Source organism: Rhipicephalus sanguineus, chromosome 1, assembly GCF_013339695.2.
Source record: "Rhipicephalus sanguineus isolate Rsan-2018 chromosome 1, BIME_Rsan_1.4, whole genome shotgun sequence".
NCBI classification, from domain to species: Eukaryota; Metazoa; Arthropoda; class Arachnida; order Ixodida; family Ixodidae; genus Rhipicephalus; species Rhipicephalus sanguineus.
In genome coordinates, this window is record NC_051176.1 from 258,424,341 (window position 1) to 258,443,970 (window position 19,630).

At 48.7% G+C, this 19,630-nt stretch overlaps 1 protein-coding gene across 1 annotated transcript; it reads right to left on the bottom strand.

Annotated features, from left to right (window-relative positions):
• Nucleotides 1-14,699: 14,699 nt before the first annotated feature.
• Nucleotides 14,700-15,998, bottom strand: LOC119382534 (alpha-1,3-mannosyl-glycoprotein 2-beta-N-acetylglucosaminyltransferase). Its single transcript, XM_037650275.1, has one exon. The coding sequence runs from the start codon at nt 15,996-15,998 to the stop codon at nt 14,700-14,702; it is 1,299 nt and encodes a 432-aa protein (XP_037506203.1).
• Nucleotides 15,999-19,630: the final 3,632 nt, after the last annotated feature.

Consider the following 19,630-nt stretch of genomic DNA (forward strand, 5'->3'; position numbering starts at 1 on the left):
TTGTCATTTTTTATGGAAAGCTGTCAAGTTCCCTATATATGCACACACACACATATATGCAACTACTGGATTCCCAGCTCTTGTAGTGCACAATGTATCGAGCCAAGTTACTGACACATGCTCTTCGCAAGGCATACCGCTACACCTAATAGGTTGTAACGTGTTCAGGACAGTTTTAGCGTTCAGGGCTAAATGCATTTATTAGGAGTAGACTTGCTTTGCCCAAAGGCAATTGAATGGTTGACAAATACGGAACTTTGGTGAGATTCGGCACGTCAGTTATTAAATATATGTAGCTTTATTGCTTTGTTTGCATATTTTTATTGTAGGATCCTTCCTTCTTGCACCCAATCTTTGTTAATATAATGTGTGCAATCAATTTACCAATTGCAAATGATTGTTTCTTTCGTCATGTGGTATTCTAAAAAGAAGAAAAAAAAGACCTGCCTGCTTTTGTGCATCTGTTTTTGTTGAACGTTTGGAACCCTTGACCGAATTTTGTTAATTGTATCTCCAAGTACATAACGCGCTTCTCGCACGTTATAGGATCACTCATGGCAAATGTGGCAAATGTGAAGATTGTGAAGTGTTGAGGCGGCAGGTGGTGGTGGTGGTAGAAAACATTTTTATTACAGAAAATTAACCAAAGACTTGCAGTGTAAGACACTGCATGCTTGAGTGGCCAGACCCTATTGCGGGACGCCAATGGAGCTGGCCGCTGCCAGAGCGCGCGTCACCAAGGAGCGTTGAGCATCCAAGGCAGAGCAGCCGAGCAGGTACTCCTCCCAAGCCTCTCTAGTTGGGATGGGGAAAGGGGATGAGAAGGGAAGTAAGAGGTTCACGAAGCTACGACGTGATAGGTGTCGGCGAGGACCTGACAGGCCGAGCAGGTGCCATTGATTGCCGGCAAAAAGCGCCTGGCGACCGCCGGACTGAGAGACAGCAACTTAATTTTAAACTGACCCTAGACCGGGCATACTTCCACAGGTGTCGCTGGCACATGCACGTGCGCGTTACTCGTGCTATTGGCTTTGAAAAGAAAAGGAAAATGTAGATCGGCATTGAGACGTGGGCAGTTCAGCAGTAATTGTCAGTGTGGCCAATCGCCCTCGTGGGTATGAGCCAGTCAACAAACAAGACGGTGAGGTGGCGTAGGGGCAAGGCCTTGAGCCCCCCCCCCCCCCCCCCCCCCCGCCAGAGGCTTAGCAAAAGGGGGGGGGTTCAACCCCCCCCCCCCCCGAAATTTTTCAATTTTGCTTGCGTATATAGGCACGCACACATACAAACGCACGCACGAACATACATAAAGTATGGTTGAACCCCCCCCCCCCCCCTAAAAACATTTCTGGCTGCGCCCCTGCCCCCCGCCATGGGAGACCTAAGCCCGGGTCGCGTTAAACCTTGCCGGACCCATGCCCGAAATAAGTTTCTGGCTAATAAATACATTTTAGTAATCAGTACAAATAGTAAACTAACTTCGTGTTAATGGAGTAAAAGATGCCGTGCTTGGTGACGCGGCTTCGTGTCAGTATAATTTTCTTGCTGGAGGGTTCTCGTGTAAAGATTAATGCAGAAAGGCTTCGGCAGTGTTCTAGATGCGGAGGCATGAGGATTGGTTGGGTTCGCTGTGACATGCTAGTTTGCTTCAAATTGACACTTTGCAAAAAAAAATCTTCAGGTTGGCTTTCCTGCAAGAGTATTTTCCAAACGAAGCTCTCCTGAGAATGCTTTTGTCGCTCAAGCGCGTTCACCCCTCCACATTCCAGCGAAGGTGCTGTGGGGATCGCAGTGTTGTACACGTTCCTCTAAAACAGGAACGAAAGCTCGTTCCTCATTCCTTCCCAATCTTGGAACGAGTTCCCGCTACAAGTTCCCTTAGCGTGAAAGGAACTCGTTCCAGTTACATTTCGAAAATTGGAACGTGTCGTAACATTAACGTTACATTTGAATTTTCGATCAATATGTCGTGCCGGATAACCCCGAGGCGAAATAAAGCCAGCAATTTAAAGCTAACATTGAGCTACATATATTTTACGAATTTGACATCGCCGGCAGTAGGTTATATGTAGATAAAATTAATCTAAAGAAACGCTCCTAGACGAATTTTTTAGAGACCACCGCGGCCATATACTACATACATATGTCTGACTGCAACTTTCGTGCTCGTCTATGACAAGTGCAACACATGGGGCACTTTCCACGTCAGTCTTCAAATGCGCCATCGGAGTACTGCGCTTCAAATATTCAAGTAGAAATTCCCACATGCACCAATATAAATAAGTTTCTTCACAGTGAACCACATCGAACTGAACAATACATAGGCGTTTATTGAGTGCTGTTCAATATCTCAGTTTTAGTAGAAAATAATGTCCAGGATACACATTCGCAACTTTGTAAAGTCCCTTGTTCGCACTCGGCAAGAGTTGCATCCATAGGCGTGCGCACAGGGGGGCCAGCCCCCCCCCTCCCTAATCACCGAAGAAGGGGGGCGCAAAATCTGTCCTGTACATTGACCCTTATAGTCACCTAAGAGGGAGGGGGGCGCAAAATCTGCCCCATACATTGACTTAGAAGGGTGGGGGGGGGCGCTGCGACGACCCTTTGCCCCCCCTAATGGGGAACCCTGCGCACGCCTATGGTTGCATCTCGATGTTGGTATCCGACTAAGGAACCTGTTTTCTCGTCAGCACTTCGTTGGCAATGTTGAAGAGCCGTTCCATCAAGTGATTGAGGGTACTGCCGTGTTGTACACAAATAGGGACAAGTCAACCATGGTCGCAGGGGCGAGGGCAGGCTCAGCGGGCGCAACAAGAATGTAGCGCTGGATGTACGCGTATAGATTCGCTCGCTGGATTTCAAGCAAGACGGACGTGCCGGCCGCGATGTCCTGGATACCTCTCGCTGATCGGCGCCCCGTGACGGACTCCTCGCCCGCTATGCCGTGCGCCGCTCATCGACGGGGCCTTCGCCGCTTCGACGATGTTGTGCACCGTGCCTCTAGCTGTGTTTCGCGGACCCGTCCCTGAACTCCCGTGACCGTTTCCCCTGCATCTTTCCTGTCCTCTTTTCTCTTCGTTGGATGGATGTGCTCCTTTCACTTTTCTCTCTATTTTCCTACTATTCTTTTATTCCCTCCTTACCCCCCACCCCTACAAGGCACTGCGCCGTGTCGCCTATAGGCAGACAGAAATTAGGTGCCTTTTTCCTTTCCTGAATAACCACTGAAGATGTACGCGTATCGTTTATTGCATGACAGACGTTATTGGTGCGGCGGATGTCGAACTGAACTATAATAAAAGTTATCGACCGATAGCCGCGGAGATAACTCGCATGTTGAAGGGATGCCTGTCCAAACGAAACCATGCATCGGAGGCACCGGACAGGCACCACGTGCAGCACCCGCGTCCACTGCGTTCCGGTCCTCTTCCCCGCTACCTACGCAACCGGGTGCCAAAAGACACATGTGTCGATAGCTGCCGGCGACATGCACGAGATACCAAAGGGACGATCGAGCCAGCCGCTAAAGATCACGCGACGAGAGAAACATTCCCATCAACTGGACTGAAACTTCGCAATCGGCAGCGCGCAAGCATAAAACCACTAAAACGTCGGAAGAGTAGCTGCACGCGGCAAGGCGCTCACTCCCAAGGGGTAGCTAGAACCAAAGTGGAACTTCGTCACCGTTACGTTGGGGCTGAAGACCATTCATGCGCGGCAGGAAGCCACCGCGCGGGATTTCTGTGGTTAGCACGTCGGTGCTTCATTCATTTTCTGCGGCCTCTGGCGTTGCGATTGGCTCCTTTCTCCCATGCGCGTCAAACACCAGATTCGCGACGATGATTCGCGCCGTTCAAAAACTCCGCGGAACCACGCGTAGACGCCTCGACTCTTCCCCACTGTTCCCTATGCCGACTAGGCCATGGGGACGCGTAGCAGAACCGCCCGAATACGCAGCCCCCCCCCTCCCCCCAAGAAAAAAACACACACACACACACACACAAAAGCTACGTTCGAGTTGACGGAACAAAAAAAAAGTCACCGAGGTGAAAAAAAATGCGTGCCCTTTCCTGGCGGCAGCGTTACAATGGGGTTCGATGATTCTCGAATGTCAAGTAAAAGTTCTCCAAGGTGTGTCTACATTCCCATGTACATTCCAGAACGGTCAGCGATTGTTGTCAGACTGGCTCAGACAAAAAAAAAATTTTTTTAATCAGCTGTTCTTCCCACACGTGGTCAGTCTTCTCATCGTGCGCTTCCCTGCGACCCCGGCGGGCGCCTTAAAGTGAAAACAAGGCGAGCGGTAGATTCTTGCGCCTCACGCAGTTGCCCATCCACCCTGTTCTGCATGATGTGCTGTGTGCGGGCGCCTGTTCAATGCCGAGGAACGTTTAAGAAAGAACGCCGTTCCCTATGCCGTTCCTACGTAAACGCAACGCGTTACCGTTACAGTTCCACCGATCCTTAATGGAACGGTGGCGTTCCTCCGTTCCTCCAAAAAGGAACTAGTTCCTGGAACGTCGTTCCTTGGAACGCCGTTCCGTACAACACTGTGGGGATATCACGGCTCAAGGAAAGGGAGATGCGAAAGAAAGGAGACGCAATGACAGGTATTGAAGGGGTACAAAATAATTTGTTCTGCTAGTCTGTGGTCAAGGCTGCTCGTTTGGAAAATATGCTTGCTGTTGCATGTGCAGTCGCTACATTGCAAGGTGTCAGTTCAGGGCCATAACTGGGGGAGGGGGGGTCTGACACCCCCCCCCCCCCGAAATTTTTTCATGCTTTAACTTTTCAGGTGATACTGAAATACACACCTTCACAGCGACCACCAGTTGCCAAAGGTAGCCGTTCTATACACACAAACACACCCTGAAAAAAATTCCTGGGTACGGCCCTGTGTCAGTTGACCACCCAATACCACTGCGCTATGCCTGGAAACGGCACGAAATAAATGTAAAAGAGTAAAATTTCCGCCAGTTCCACGCCGTGAAAGGAACAGCGAAGCTGTCGCGCCTTTCGTCAGGCATTACATTTTGTTCCTAAGTTTCGGCAAAGTCTTCACTGAGGATTTTGTTTGTTCTTTGGGTTAAGCCATATGAATCCCGCGCGACGATATGCTCATCCACCGCCGCGCTTGAACCAGTGCGTCTGTGGCCCATTCCGCTCGCCCAAAATGCATATTACTATCACGGCTGCGTTGGAAAGCAAGATGCATTGCAAGCGATGCTGCTGCGCATGGCGCACGACCGCGCTGGTAGCGTTCCACCGCGGCTGCAGCTCGTAATGCCGTGTGCGTGAGCGGACGATGCAGCACTACGTGCGTCACACCCACGGAGTAAGATATGTAGGAGCGCCTACTCCTCTGCGGTTGACCTACTTTCCGCCCTAAATTAGGAGACTGGAGCCTTCGGACGTACAAAAGAACCCAGAAAAGGAACGAAACAACACAAGAAGGGCTTGTGGCTTTGTGTATGCGCGAAGATTCTTCGTGTGCCGTTCCTAAAATTTCCCGCATTTCGCGTGATAAACTTCACACGAAAGAACGAGAAATGCCGACAAATTGGGCGCGGGGTAATTATAAATGAATGCAAAAGGCCGCGAAAAAAAGTGCAAAGTAATGTTCTTTTGTCCCGAACTTGCAGACAGACAGAGAGACAACGAACTTTATTTGATCCTAAGGAGTTACTGACAGGACCCCGTACTGGGAGGCCGTTGTAACTGCTGGCCGCGCCCACGTAGAGGACAGAACGCCGTGACGCTCTACCCTTTCCTGGGCCCTCTGGATAGCCTGGGCTTGCTTTCGGAGTGCCGTGCTTCTAATTTTTCGTTGACATAATGAAGTATATATAGGCATAAAAATCTTTTATGGCTATTTTTGCATCGCACGCCTAAAAGTAGCGTTAATTTGACATTCTGAACAAAGCACTGACAATGCCCAGAACTTTGAGGAGACAACCACGCGGTAACCTAAAATCTTCGACAGTCTATCTATCTATCTATCTATCTATCTATCTATCTATCTATCTATCTATCTATCTATCTATCTATCTATCTATCTATCTATCTATCTATCTATGTCACAAACGAGCGCGTCAACAAAGCGTGCGCGCGCGGCCACTTTCAAACGGCAGCGGGATAGCACGGCGACAGCCACTCGCCCAAGAAGCGCGAACAACAAAAAAACAAGTATCAAAAGACGCCGACGCGCCGCATCCTCCTCGCCCACTAACAGCCTCAGATCAAACGCCCGCCAAAGCCTGGAACTCTAGAAGGGAAGCATGACGCGACGCCGAGTGACCCCGCCGCGAGTAGAACCGGCGAGAGAAATCTCGATCCTTCCCTAGCCTTGGCTGTGCTGTACTGCACGCCGAAGAACCCTCCCGACGCTTCTGGAACCCGGGGAAGAGGAGATAAAAGCGTGCACCGAAGACGGAGCGAGTCAGTCGGTCCGGAGATGGTGAAGTTATGCCGAGTGTGGCTCGGCCAGCCAAAGAAGACGTGTTTATGATGTTGTGCGGTCAGTCGATCATCGATCTGGCAGAATCGGATGTCGACGCCGTGTGAGCCGTGACAAGTTACGACAACGGAAGGAGCAACGGCAGACAGCGCTGGAGTTGGCGTGAGTGTTTCCTAGAAGAGAAGCATTCAAGCACCGTCCAAGAATTGTGGACTGGATACGCCGTTGAATATTCAGAACTTTAACTGTTCATGAATAGTTGTAATGCATGAGATTGCATTTGTAGCGCGCGATCTGTTCGTTTAGTTCCCGTTGTGTTAACACCATCTGTGTTAGATTGTGAAGTAATTGGTACCAGCCGAGTGTGCATGTGTTTGTGATGTTTGTACTGATATACTGCCTTAACTGAGAATATATTTCGTTTCTGTTATCGACTCTCGGCTCTGACTCGGTCTTTGGACCACAACCGGCGTTCGCTGGCGCACTAAAAAGACCAACTCTAAACTGTCCGCGCTTTAATTCGTGGTGCGTTTCGGGGGGCCGATACGTCCGCCCTTGGAATCCGCCCGACGATTGCTGTCCCCATTAACGGGATCAGTGACAATCTATCTATCTATCTATCTATCTATCTATCTATCTATCTATCTATCTATCTATCTATCTATCTATCTATCTATCTATCTATCTATCTATCTATCTATCTATCTATCTATCTATCTATCTATCTAAAGTATTCTCAGATCAGTTAAGGCCTTGCAGGGAGGAGTGCAGTTCGAGATGGCAGCCTTGAATTATGTGTACAATCAGGGTTGCGGGCGATGGAGGCGGGAAGGTGATTCCACGGATGATGTCGGTCTGACAGAGCAAGGAGAAGGGAACGAGGTGCGTTTCAGCTCATGATTCGTTAAGAAAATTTCATGAAAATAAAATAAGCGGGCTTGATTCCGTCTGTTGAAATTTTTTTTTATTGCAATGGCGCTGCGAGAATAACTAGCGCGACAATGAACCGAGCTGAACAATTTTGGATGGCTTCAGTTTCCCGATCGGCAAATATATAGTATTCGGATCGCTGTAATCTTTTTACCGCTGGTCCAATACCCACGAATTCAAAATGTATGAGATTAAGTGAATAGTGGCGTATATTGTACGCGACTAGTCGGCAAGCTATTATTGAACGAGAAGGTGGAAGGCTAACACGTGCGCGTCAACTCATGCTCGCCGTATTGGTGATTTGTTTACACTTCACTGTTACGATGCTTTGAAAACTTTGACTGCTGTAACATGGTTGCCGTTGAGCAGACTTGAAAAAGAGCCAGAACTAAAGCTAAAAGTAGTCACAAGTAGGCATGTCATTCAATTTTAGAGTCATATCTGCAACCAAATAAACAACAATAATAATGTCACAGGTTTTACGTGCCATAACTACGATATGATAATGAGGCACGCCGTAGTGGAGGGCTCCGGAAATTTCGACCATCTGGTGTTCTTTAACGTGCGCTGACATCGCACAGTACACGGGCCTCTAGCATTTCGCCTTCATCGACATAGGCGTGCGCAGGGTTCCCCATCGTGGGGGGGGGGGGGGGGGGCAAAGGTTCATCGCAGCGCTCCCCCCCACCCTACTAAGTCAATGTATGCGGCAGATTTTGCGCCCCCGCCCCCTCTTAGGTGACTAGAAGGGCCAATGTACGGGACAGATTTTGCGCCCCCCTCTTAGGTGATTAGGGGGGCGGCTGCCTCCCCCTCCCCCGTGCCAGATACCGTCTAGCGACCAGATACCGCACCACCTGGCCAAGCCGCGCATGCGCAGTAGCTAAGCCACGCCCACCGACGGAGACCTCGCGCGCTACCTCCGCTCTATAGTGCATAGCCTGGCTGCGCCCGATCGTGTCCAGAGAGCCATGGGGCGACCTAAAGAAATGCGTACTCCCAAGGAGGAAGCCGAGCCTGAGCGGCGACGGGCCTGTGCTTCGCTGTGACAAGCTTTGCGCGACTTAGCGCAAAAATTATTTTTTTTTTCTTGAAGCTGCAGATCGAAATTAATAATGAGCTCATAATACCAGCCCAGCTTCAAGTAGTGAAATCTGGTTGAAGATAACCAGTGCAGCTTCATTTTGTTGCGGATATCCTTTTTTTTTGTCAGGTTAATACGTGAACACGCGCAGCGCACAAGAGTTAGTAACTGGTGCGTACACAGCATGGATGGCGGGCAGCGGCAGCAGTGTGCTAGCCACACGTTTGCCTACACGCGCGCAACCTCTTTACTCCATCTTTGCAGTCGGTCTCGATGAGCTCCAGCCCGCTGGAATACATGCGCGCACGTCGGTCAGTGCGACAGAAAAGTTTGGAAATAATGGGTAGTCTTTAGGCTTGCTTGCTAGTTTATCTGTAAATAATAAGAAAAATTCAATGTACACGCGTCATATGATGCTGAGTGGTATAAGTATATGGCTGGAAAAACGCAAAAAAACTATTGCTGGAAGTTAGCGCTGTGTGTCGTCGTATGTTCCTTTTTAGCCCGAGTGCTTTATGCGGGGGTCCACTAAGAATTAATTGAAATCATTTCCGTCACGGAAATGGCGTCAGTAAAGAAGAGCATGAATATTATATGTCCCCCTCCCCTCCACCCCCCCCCCCCCAAAAAAAAAAGAAAAATAGTCCGAAGGACACTTTCGTCGACGCACCCAACGAGGAGGCAATCAAACCGCCGACTCCTCGGCCAGCGAACAGAGAAGTCGGGTTCTCTGACCATCGCTAGCGTAGCCAGAAGGGGGGGGGGGGTGGCATATAATATTCGTGCCCTTTTTTTACTGGAGTCATTTCCATGACGGAAATGATTTGATTCAATTCTTCCCTTATTCTTCCTCCAACCCACCCTCCCCTGGAATTTTTCAGATTTGTATGTGTGATTATACACGCACACATACAAACACGCACGCACATACATGAAGGATGGCTGAGGCACCCTCCCCTCGAAAAAAATACGCCGGTCTGCTAACCACTGCGCCACCGTCACATGTTTTTTTCCCAGTGCAAGCGAGAGACATGTCCTTTCTCATCGCCGTCATCTACAGGAGCGGCGAAGTGTACTGCATGATGACACTATCAAGCGCGGTCAGCGCTGTAGGAGCGTCTGAGCGCGGCTATCGCGGTGGAGTGTTTGCATCTCCACGAGACCGTGCGGATTTTCTGATTTTACGACGCTGTAACGATTCTGTTTCACAATCTGCACGGATATTCTTCCGCGTCGCATTAACCTATATGACGCCTTGCCTCCGAAATGCAGTTTCCACGCGTAGCAGCAGTGCATACACGCGCCAACTGCTTCATTTGCGCAGCGATATATCGACAGTTGAAATCGACTCCCCTTACCCCTCCCCCAACGACACTGCGCCGTGCTCGCTTATGGGTTGCAGAAATAAGCGTCTTACCTCTACTCTATCCACTAACTGCTGCTTCCGCAGCCTCTCGTCGTGCATGACGTCGGTGTGGCTTGCGGCTTTGGCACCGCGGAATGCTGCCAGTTGCTGACTCGGGCGTTCAATTCATTCATTCATTCATTCATTCATTCATTCATTCATTCATTCATTCATTCAGTTTATTTAGACAAAAGGAAAATTTGCCTGGGTTTAAGGGACTAAAGGCAGATTACCTCTGCCTGACTATAGGGTCCCTCCACCCATACATTTCCTCAGATGCAGTGCAACAAAAAATACATATTTCCCTTTTTTAAGCGGGGGAACACAAAAGCCAAATTCAAAAACTAGAAAGCATACCTGAAACACACAATGTAAAATATCACGCGACAGCCAACACCAATTTGCCCCTAGCACGACAAAAAAAAATATGTAAAAAAAAACTGATACCATAAGAACATTAGGTCAGAAGACTAAGTACTATACAGAAATACACATTTCAAAGAAAAGACAGACTTTTACACAATATTACAAATGTACAAAAACACTAAAAGAAATATTTGTATTATATAATATGGTTAGGGCACGGTACAGGGAAGGAAGTACACCTTAACTTTTTTCTTCAGACTGTTTTTAGCATTACTTTGTTCTAAAACTTCACGGACATAGCTGTTGTTGTGGATTAGATGAGGTATTTGATAAGCTAAGGTTTGCTTTCCATAAGTTGTCCTAAATAAAGGTAATCGAAAACGGTCAAAGCGTAGATCAGAGGGAGCATCGCTTGGGTAGCAATGCTCCATGTAACTGCCAATGGTGCTTCCTATCTCTTTACCGATATATAAGGTGAGTTTAAGATTGCATAATTGGTAGACAGTAATTATCCGAAGCTTGCCGAAAAATGGAGGAGTGTTATGAGTTATGAATGCTCTTGCATTCACAACTCATAGGAGGAGATTAGGTTGCTTGGTTGGTTGAAAAACTTTATTTGGGTCCTGCAAGGCGCACGCCAGCGCGCAGCGGGCGACTCCCACGTCGGAACCGTCAGGCCAAGCCTGCCGGCAGCTCCGCGGGCCTGCTGGACGGCCTAGAGCTGGTCAGCCAGGAGGGAGCTGCGGAGGGCCGCCTCCCACCTGTGACCTCAGGTTTTTAACAGCGCTTGAGCTTGGTACCACGGTGTTCGCAAAAACGGCGGGTATGCGCCACTGAAAGCGGAAATGTCAGGCAGCTCCTAGTATAGCATATCCATGCATAATATGTATAGCAAGGGGGTGGGAAAGGGAAATGAAGGGTGAGAAGGAGTGATGTGAGCGTGAGGAGGAAGGAAAGGAGGAGAGGATGAAGCATAGCATAGTCATGTATAGTTTAAAATAGTATAGTAGCAAGGGGTGGGAAAGGGTAGTCAGGGTGAAGTGGAGGGGAGAGAGTAAAGTATAGCATAGCCTTGTATATTATAGTAAAGCAACGGTTTGGGAAAGGGAAGTGAGTGTGAGGAGGGAAAGGAGGAGAGGAGCCCCACCAGATCCACTGTTTCCTCGGCCTTCGCACCACTATAGTAGCTGCCCCAATTTATTATTATTCTTTTTTTCCACGCCTGACGAAGCAGCAACTACTTCTATGAAGACCAGTGGCGTAGCCGGGGGGGGGGGGGGCACACCGGGCTCGTGCCCCCCCCCCCCCACCGAAATTTTCTTTTGCTATGGCATACAGAGCCCAAAATGACACTTGACCACATCTGCCTGCCCGGCCCCCTCTTCATATCAAGGAGGTGCCCCCCCCCCCCCCCAAAAAAAAAATTCTGCTTACATCCCTGATGAAGACATGTTTTGCTTTCATGTTACGAACTATTTCTGTGAATGAGGGATCAACTATCTCTTTTTTTGTGTGTGTGTGCTTGTGTGTCCCTGTCCTTTGATGCGTTACAACAAACAGATGTTCATAAGAGCTCATTCTAAGTTATACACTTGTTACACAGGCAGCCTAAACCGCGGTTACGCTAACCGCGGTTACGTTAACCGCGGTTCGCTGATGTTACACGGCACACGAAACCGCGGTTATGCCGCTAACCGCGGTTTTCAGAAACCGAGCTTGGCAACCTCGGTTAGGCAGATAACCGAGAAAATGGCGGCGCCCACCATCGATGAGTGCATGCCGGCGAGCGCGCGTGAAAAACGAACGAACTGAACGACACGGACCACGGAAAGCCTGATAAGGTTGTGGGAAAATCATTTGCGTGATCTGCGGAGCACGTCACGCAATGCAAAGGTGTACGCGGCATTTATACGTTTGAAGAACATTATGCAAGAAATAAGTGGCATATTTGTAAACAGAACGCCGCTCTGTTGATTAGTGCGTCAGTTAGTTTGTTCTACGCCAGATGGCTAGGACACTTCATTGAGTCCACCCGTTGCAAAGGGTACTTGGTCACATTATCTATCTATCTATCTATCTATCTATCTATCTATCTATCTATCTATCTATCTATCTATCTATCTATCTATCTATCTATCTATCTATCTGTCTGTCTGTCTGTCTGTCTGTCTGTCTGTCTGTCTGTCTGTCTGTCTGTCTGTCTGTCTGTCTGTCTGTCTGTCTATCTATCTATCTATCTATCTATCTATCTATCTATCTATCTATCTATCTATCTATCTATCTATCTATCTATCTATCTAGGATGCTTTCGCGCTGTGTAACATCGGCGAACCGTGGTTGGCGCTAACCGCGGTTCAACGCGGTCAACCGTGCTTGGTCGTAACCGCGCTTGCTTTGCCTGTGTAACATAGGTATTACACTTCGTGGCCCCTTTGACAGCATATATTCACGAAATACAGCGTTTCACTAACATTTTTCAGTTTGCGCGCGATCGAGGCTTAGCCTGCTCGAGCTCGTTGGTTTTATAGCGGCATTCGAGGAAACGCAATGGCTCAATGGATGAGACTTGAGAGAGAGGGCCGGCTGCAAGGCCGTCGGTGCAAAGGCCGGGAAAACATGCGCCGTAGCGAACAATTTTTCTTTCGCCCGATCTAAGTGGAGGATGACGCACACAGTTTAACAAATCACGCGGCAGCTGCGACAACGACGCCGCGAATGCAGGTGGTGAGCTCTCTGGGAGAAAAATAAAAAAAAAATAAAAAAAAGATGCAGATGCAAAGCGCGTATTAGAATCGATGTGAAGAGAAGCTACCGTCATGCGGTTAATTAATGCTGTGTAAAATTAAATGCAGATGTGCATAAGTGTCCTTATTTTCCTTTCATGTAACGCGTAATCTGATGCCACGTTAATGCTCACGCCCTATATATACACTTTTCATAATGAGAGGTATAGCGAAGTAAGTTCGATGGCGCAGAAGTGGAGAGATTGGCGGAAGGAGCATTTGTCTGTGCAATATAAACTCCTATTAAGTTTCGAAATGTACGAACAAGCTCAACTTCCAGCCCTTCTGCAGTATATGCCCTTGCGTCACAATACGAAACATATTTCATGATTCTATATAATGCTTTGTCATGATGGCACATGCCGATTCTCGAGGATCGGCCAGGAATAGGGGAACATATATGTACTAAACGCAGTGGCCCAAGAATGGGGGTGGGCCAAACGTAAGAGATTTCAACCGAAACTCTCCAACATATATCATGTGCTATCTACATCATTAATATACACGTGCATATCGCGTTGGTACAGGTCGACATGCAGTCTTGTACGCCGTTTTTTAACCAGTGCAGTATAGTGTTAAGGATCGCTTGTGACAAATAGCATAATTCTATTAATTCATCTCGGTTACATCAAGTGACGGATATTGCGCTAGAAATACAAATACATAACTGGCTAATTTGGAAAAAGATCACTAATTAGCTTTTAAATTCATTACTTTTTTCAGGCACATATTTCAATTTACAAACTCGTTAATCAGCAGAACGTGACATAAACTAAAAAGCGCATACGACGAGGACAGAGAAGATGCTTGAGACCAGGGGCGTAGCCAGGAATTTTTTTCGGGGTGGGGGGGGTTCAACCATACTTTATATAGGTTCGTGCGTGTGTTTGTATGTGTGCGTGTATATATACGCAAGCAAAACTGAAAAATTTTGGGGGGGGGGGGTTTGAACCCCCCCCCCCCCCCCTTGGCTACGCCCCTGCTTGAGACACACAGTGCCCGTGAATCTCGAGCCACTTCTCTGGTCTCGTCTTATGTGCTTTTAGTTTCTATCGTGTCTCACCAACATGTCCAAACAGTAACCTTCGCAGAACGTATCCACTTTGAGAGAATTTTCAAGGCGACACCAGTTTGGAAATATTCATTGCCTACGTGTGCGGCGAAATACTTGGGCGTTCAGTTACTTTTGTTATTCAATGCCGAAAACGACTGTACGTACACGCATGGCGGGAGTGATGCTGTTCAGTCGCGGCTCCAGTGGAAGTGGCACTTCAACTTCTTGAAGCCCCACTTCTTTTCTTCTTTTAACCTAAATACATTTTTCACATGCACGAACAGGTAAATATCAATTTCGAGAACAATGGCCGAGCCTTTAGTATAAGCAGTAACTTGAGAGTAAGTGGCAACGTTAACAATGTTTATTTATGACGATGTCATGGAAGTAGGAACCAATAATGACTAGAACAGACATCGTTTGCCGCCAAACGATTTACACGGGTGAGATCAGATGTTGTCAGGCTCGTTCTCGTTAATACATTCCGCTGATGAGGTGGTCACCCACCAAGGTTGTGGTGAGAAATTCAAATGAAACTCATTACTGCTGGACGCATGGTTGAAATGAACTCGTGGAGCCACATCGTTCCGTGACGCAGCCGTCACGGCTGCCGGATGCAGCCGTCACGGCAGCGGCCGCCGCGGAAGCTGACCACTCGGTCGACGTCGGTTGGCCTTGTGGAGATGAGCTTCAAACGGCCACAGGTGTGGCACTACGAATAACCGTATCCCGTTAATGTAAGTGCTCACAACGCCCTTGTAAGCGGTGCGCGGAACGCCTGCCTTAAAATCGCTCATGATGTCCAGAGCTTTCGCGATCTCAACGAACTCACTCTCGTTCGCGTAATGTATCCTTGCCGGTGTCTGAGAAACGAGTCCCTTGCCGATGTCCTTGAAAGCGTACACTCTGCTTTCGCTAATCGTCATGTGAAACGCGTCATCATAACGAGTTTGGAGCAAGTAACTTAAGTCCATGCCGCTGAAGCGCACGAAGACATTGTTGAGGTGCACGTCTTTCAAGTACTTGTCAAAGAATTGCCCTTCGCTGACGCCTACGCGGCCGAACGTCCGTGAGCGTGACACTTCGGGCCGGATGCACGCGCGGCCTTTGCGCTGTTCCGGCTGGCGTATCCAGTCATCCCAGAAAGCTTTAGGCCATCGGGGACCAATTTCATTCCATAACTCACGAGTCAAGAGCCACCCTAGGCCCGAGAAAAAGTCTGTGCGGTGCAGCATGTCCGGCTGCAAGGTGATGTGACTTCGCTTCCCGTTATCGTTGTAAGCAGACGCACAAAACAAGGTGGCATCCCTGCGCAGAATGGAGAGCACCGCAGCGAAGTACTCGAAGAAGTCGGGCGCAATGTCCAAGTCGTCCTCAACCACAATGGCGGCGGTGTATTTCAGACGATCAAAAACTTGCGTGAGCGCCCACTTGTAATGTCGCGAGATGCGGTGGTAACCCTCGATGTTATACACTGCCGCCATGCCCTCTGTGAGCTTCGTTTGATCGGGCTGATGAAGCAAGGTAAAGTTGTACATCCGCTGATACAGGAGAAGCGCTTCGGAGGTCTCGTTGTGGTAGCCATCCTGGCTCACGATGACAGGGAATCGTTGAGTGGACGGCCGGTATCGCATCACCTGGTTCAGCGTTCGTGTCACGGTCACTCTGTTGCAGGCGAGTACCAGTACTGCGATGACCTCCGGTTTTTCCCTGGCGTCGTCTATCTCTTTCTTCCACTGCTTGAGCTGGTCGAGCACTTCGTCGTTAGAGCCGAGCTGCGAGCGCACGTCTCGTTCCAGCGCGACTGCCTGTGACTGCAAGGCGGCGTACAAACGATTCTGGCTGATCTGCAGGAATATGATCCCGGTCACAACGGCCCAGAGAAGGGCGCCGGCCAGCAGCAGCACGTGCAGCCGGTTCATGGCCGTCACCGCGCCTGGCAGCGCGCGGCGCCCACGACGACCATGCTGCCAGCCGTGCAGCTCGGCTGCTGCCAAGGAGTGTGCTCCGGCACTTTTCAGGGCGCGCGAGAATGCCGCATCTACGGCGCAGCTGTTCGGTCGACGTGCCTGACGCTCTTTGGTCGCAGCCGGCCGCTACGCAAAAATCTGAATGGGCTGCTCGCTCACCCGCCGCCGACGCTCGATGAACAACGTGTACAAGCACGGGGAAAAAGAACGAGCCACGTTGTTTCCAGACTGACTACATGCAGGCCGTGTTTATTCGGCTCGGCGCTTCCTCTTCTTTCGCAGCAAGCGCGTGCTGCGGCTGCTACCTTCGCAGCTGTTCTGTAATGGTGCAGTAGCACACGGGGACTAATTCCTGCAGTCACAGATTTATTTACTTTATCGACAATGATACTTTAAATCAGTGTCCGTAGCTTTACGAGCTTCCACTCAATCTTCTTATCCCTATACTATTTTTTTTTTCGTGCTCACTTTCTGTGCTCGATCTGCTGCATCAATGGTAACTTACTTCACTTGCTCCCTTTACCTTACTACGTGGCACACAGGAAGTAAAGATTCTTGTTCTTGTTCACCTTCAATTGTGGCTCACACCCACTGTCGGGGATTTCCTACACCGTGTGTTATTCTCTTTTTCCTGTCAGAGACATTTTTGGTAAACGCGCGCCTGGATCGGCCTGTTGTGGTAGATCACTACGCGGATATTAGAGGCGGATATTATCTTACTACCCACAGCAATACTCAGGTACAGCATTTAGCGAACCTTCGCTATTTTACCTTTTTAGCTATTCATTTCGGGACACATGCAATAATTTTTACATTGTCCGTTCCCGTTAACAGTTACCCAAAAGCCCCCTATTAGAAGTTATGGTTTTTCCTTGTGCATCATTGCACATACTTTAGCCAATTTGCATGGGGCGGTAAAAACCGTTTTGACACCAAACCGATTCGCAACTTTCTTTACATTGTGCGATAAACGGTGAACGTAGGGCATTACGTGAACTGGCTGTTTGGCTGTACTAGGCTGCTTTCCTTTTCCTTCTGTTTTCACATTCTGCAAAATACGTTCACAGCAACTCCAGATAAGCTCAGAAGGATAGCCAGCCTTGCTCTTGAGAAATCATGCCAACATTGGGTTCGAGAAAGCCTTGCCTATCAAGTTGAACGCATGAGCAAGGCTGGCTATCCTTCTGAGCTTATCTGGAGTTGCTGTGAACGTATTTTGCAGAATGTGAAAACAGAAGGAAAATGAAAGCAGCCTAGTGCAGCCAAACAGCCAGTTCACGCAATGCCCTACGTTCACCGTTTATCGCACAATGTAAAGAAAGTTGCGAATCGGTTTGGTGTCAAAACGGTTTTTACCGCCCCATAGAAGTTATGGATTATCTTTTCTGTAGCACCAGTGTAGGACGCTTAACTTGAAATTAGTGCAGGTCTGTCTTAAAGGGATACCGGTATACTCATAGGTCGGCAAATAAATTGGAGTTCACTCAGACTCACTCAAGAAATATATTTTGCTGTTAGGGCTCACTCGGACTCAGATTCACCAAAATTTTCCTCAACCGGACTCAATCAGACTCCGACTCACTAAACTTTTTCTCAACCGGACTCACTCGGACTCAAAGTCACCAACAGATTACTCAGCCGGACTCATCCGTTAGTGTAAAATCAGCTTTTTCAGTCATGGTGCCAATGCTCGCGAATTAGATAAAATTGGAGCGAACTGTATAAGATAGGAGATTTGGAACAATCGTATACACCGTCTTGCCTGTCTCTTTAACATATATGTTTCCTGGATGCCGGTTAACCTTCCCGTCTTTCTTTTATCTATCGTTCATTTCCTATGCGCGGAACTCGACCAAAAAGCGAAACGGCAGCGGCCAAGCATCAAAAATCAATATTAAAATATTCTGTGTGAGCCGAAAGGACACGACAAAAGTCAGGAGAAGCTTTTGTTTTGTAAATTGATCCACTCTAATTCGAGCTCACTCATGCTCTTTCAAGAAATATAATTTGCTCTGAGGGTTCACTCGGACTCAGACTCACCAAAAATTTTCCTCAACCGGACTCACTCAGACTCAGACTCACTGAACGTTTTCTCAATCGACTCACTCGGACTCAAACTCACCAACATATCACTCAGCCAAACTCACTCAGACTTAGACTCACGGCTTGAACTGAGTATGAGTGAGCCTGAGTAAGTCGACTCGTGAGTCCGTTAGCGTAAAATTAGCTTTTTCGATCATGATTTCAATGCTATTTAACGCCAATATATCACGTAACCGGTGCTCTACAATACGGTTTTTGATCTTGTACTTTCAGATACGAGTTATGAGTGGTTTCAATACAGTAAGGACATTTTTATGAAATGCGTGACTCACACGAGATATTTTTATCAAGAAGTTCCCATGAAAGAGCTTGCGGGGGGAAGTCATGGCATCCCCCCCCCCCTTCCCGGATCATTAAAGAGGTACTGACACAAAAATTTTGGCCTCGCGTTTTTGTGCTGCAATGTGTTGCTGGGGGGCTTTTGGTCATAACGCGGCACATCGTTTGCTGCAGCGCGCGGCAGATAATTAATTACAGGCTCCTTATTACCGACCAGCCTCAGTTTCGGTTTGAGAGAGCTCCAAAAACGACAGGCCGCTGAGTGCAACTGTCACACCTAGCGTGTGCAACGCTCGACCACGTCAGCGCACAGAACTGTGACGCACTTCCGTGCGGTCCGTAGCCCAGACAGCACAAGACAATCAAGAAGTCCTTTCTAATAGGAAATGGGAAAGCAGTGTCGCCAAACACAAAACTTTCAACGCGTGCGCCGCGGCCATGGACTTGCGAGCAGCCGCCGAAAAGTATAGTCTGCTGGAGCAAGCGCGGCAAAAGAGAAATGGCGACTATGACGTCATCATAACTTGTTGTATCGGCTACAGCGTGGTGACGTCGGGGGAGTGGGGGGGGGGGGTCACTGTCGGGTCCTTTTTAAGAGTGTCAATGTCGCGAGGTGCGGCGTATTGCAGTGGATTGCGCACGCGAACTTCAAAATTCGTATAAAATACCTGACATGCACCTGGAGTGCCTGACATGCACCTGGAGTAGCATGTCAGGCGAACAGCCAGGCAAACATCTCCAGCTTCATTAAAATGTTTGTCTCTTTATTCGCTGTTGATATTCTGCAGGTGATATACGCACATTCACGGGAATCGATGCCGCAGGCTATCTCGGCCGCGAAATTTTGTGTCAGTACCCCTTTAAATATTGGGGTCGCGCATGAATGCTGGTGCGTTGAGATATGTATGAATCGACTTGAGTGTAAACATAAGCCGATAAGTCTGATAGTTATGCTGAAGATGAGTAGATAGTACCACAGGTCGGCAATAAAAGGCGGAGCTCGCTCAGCATAGGCGTGCGCAGGGTTCCCCATTAGGGGGGGCAAAGGGTCGTCGCCGCGCCCCCCCCCCCACCCTTCTATGGCAGATTATGCGCCCCCGCTCTTAAGTGACTAGAAGGGTTAATGTACGGGGCAGATTTTGCGCCCCCCCCCCTCTTAGGTGATTAGGGGGGGCGGCCGCCCCCCCTGCCCCCCCTGTGCG

Excerpts from the sequence above, each read along its gene's own strand:
- LOC119382534 (XM_037650275.1), bottom strand. The coding sequence starts at position 15,998 with ATGAACCGGCTGCACGTGCTGCTGCTGGCCGGCGCCCTTCTCTGGGCC.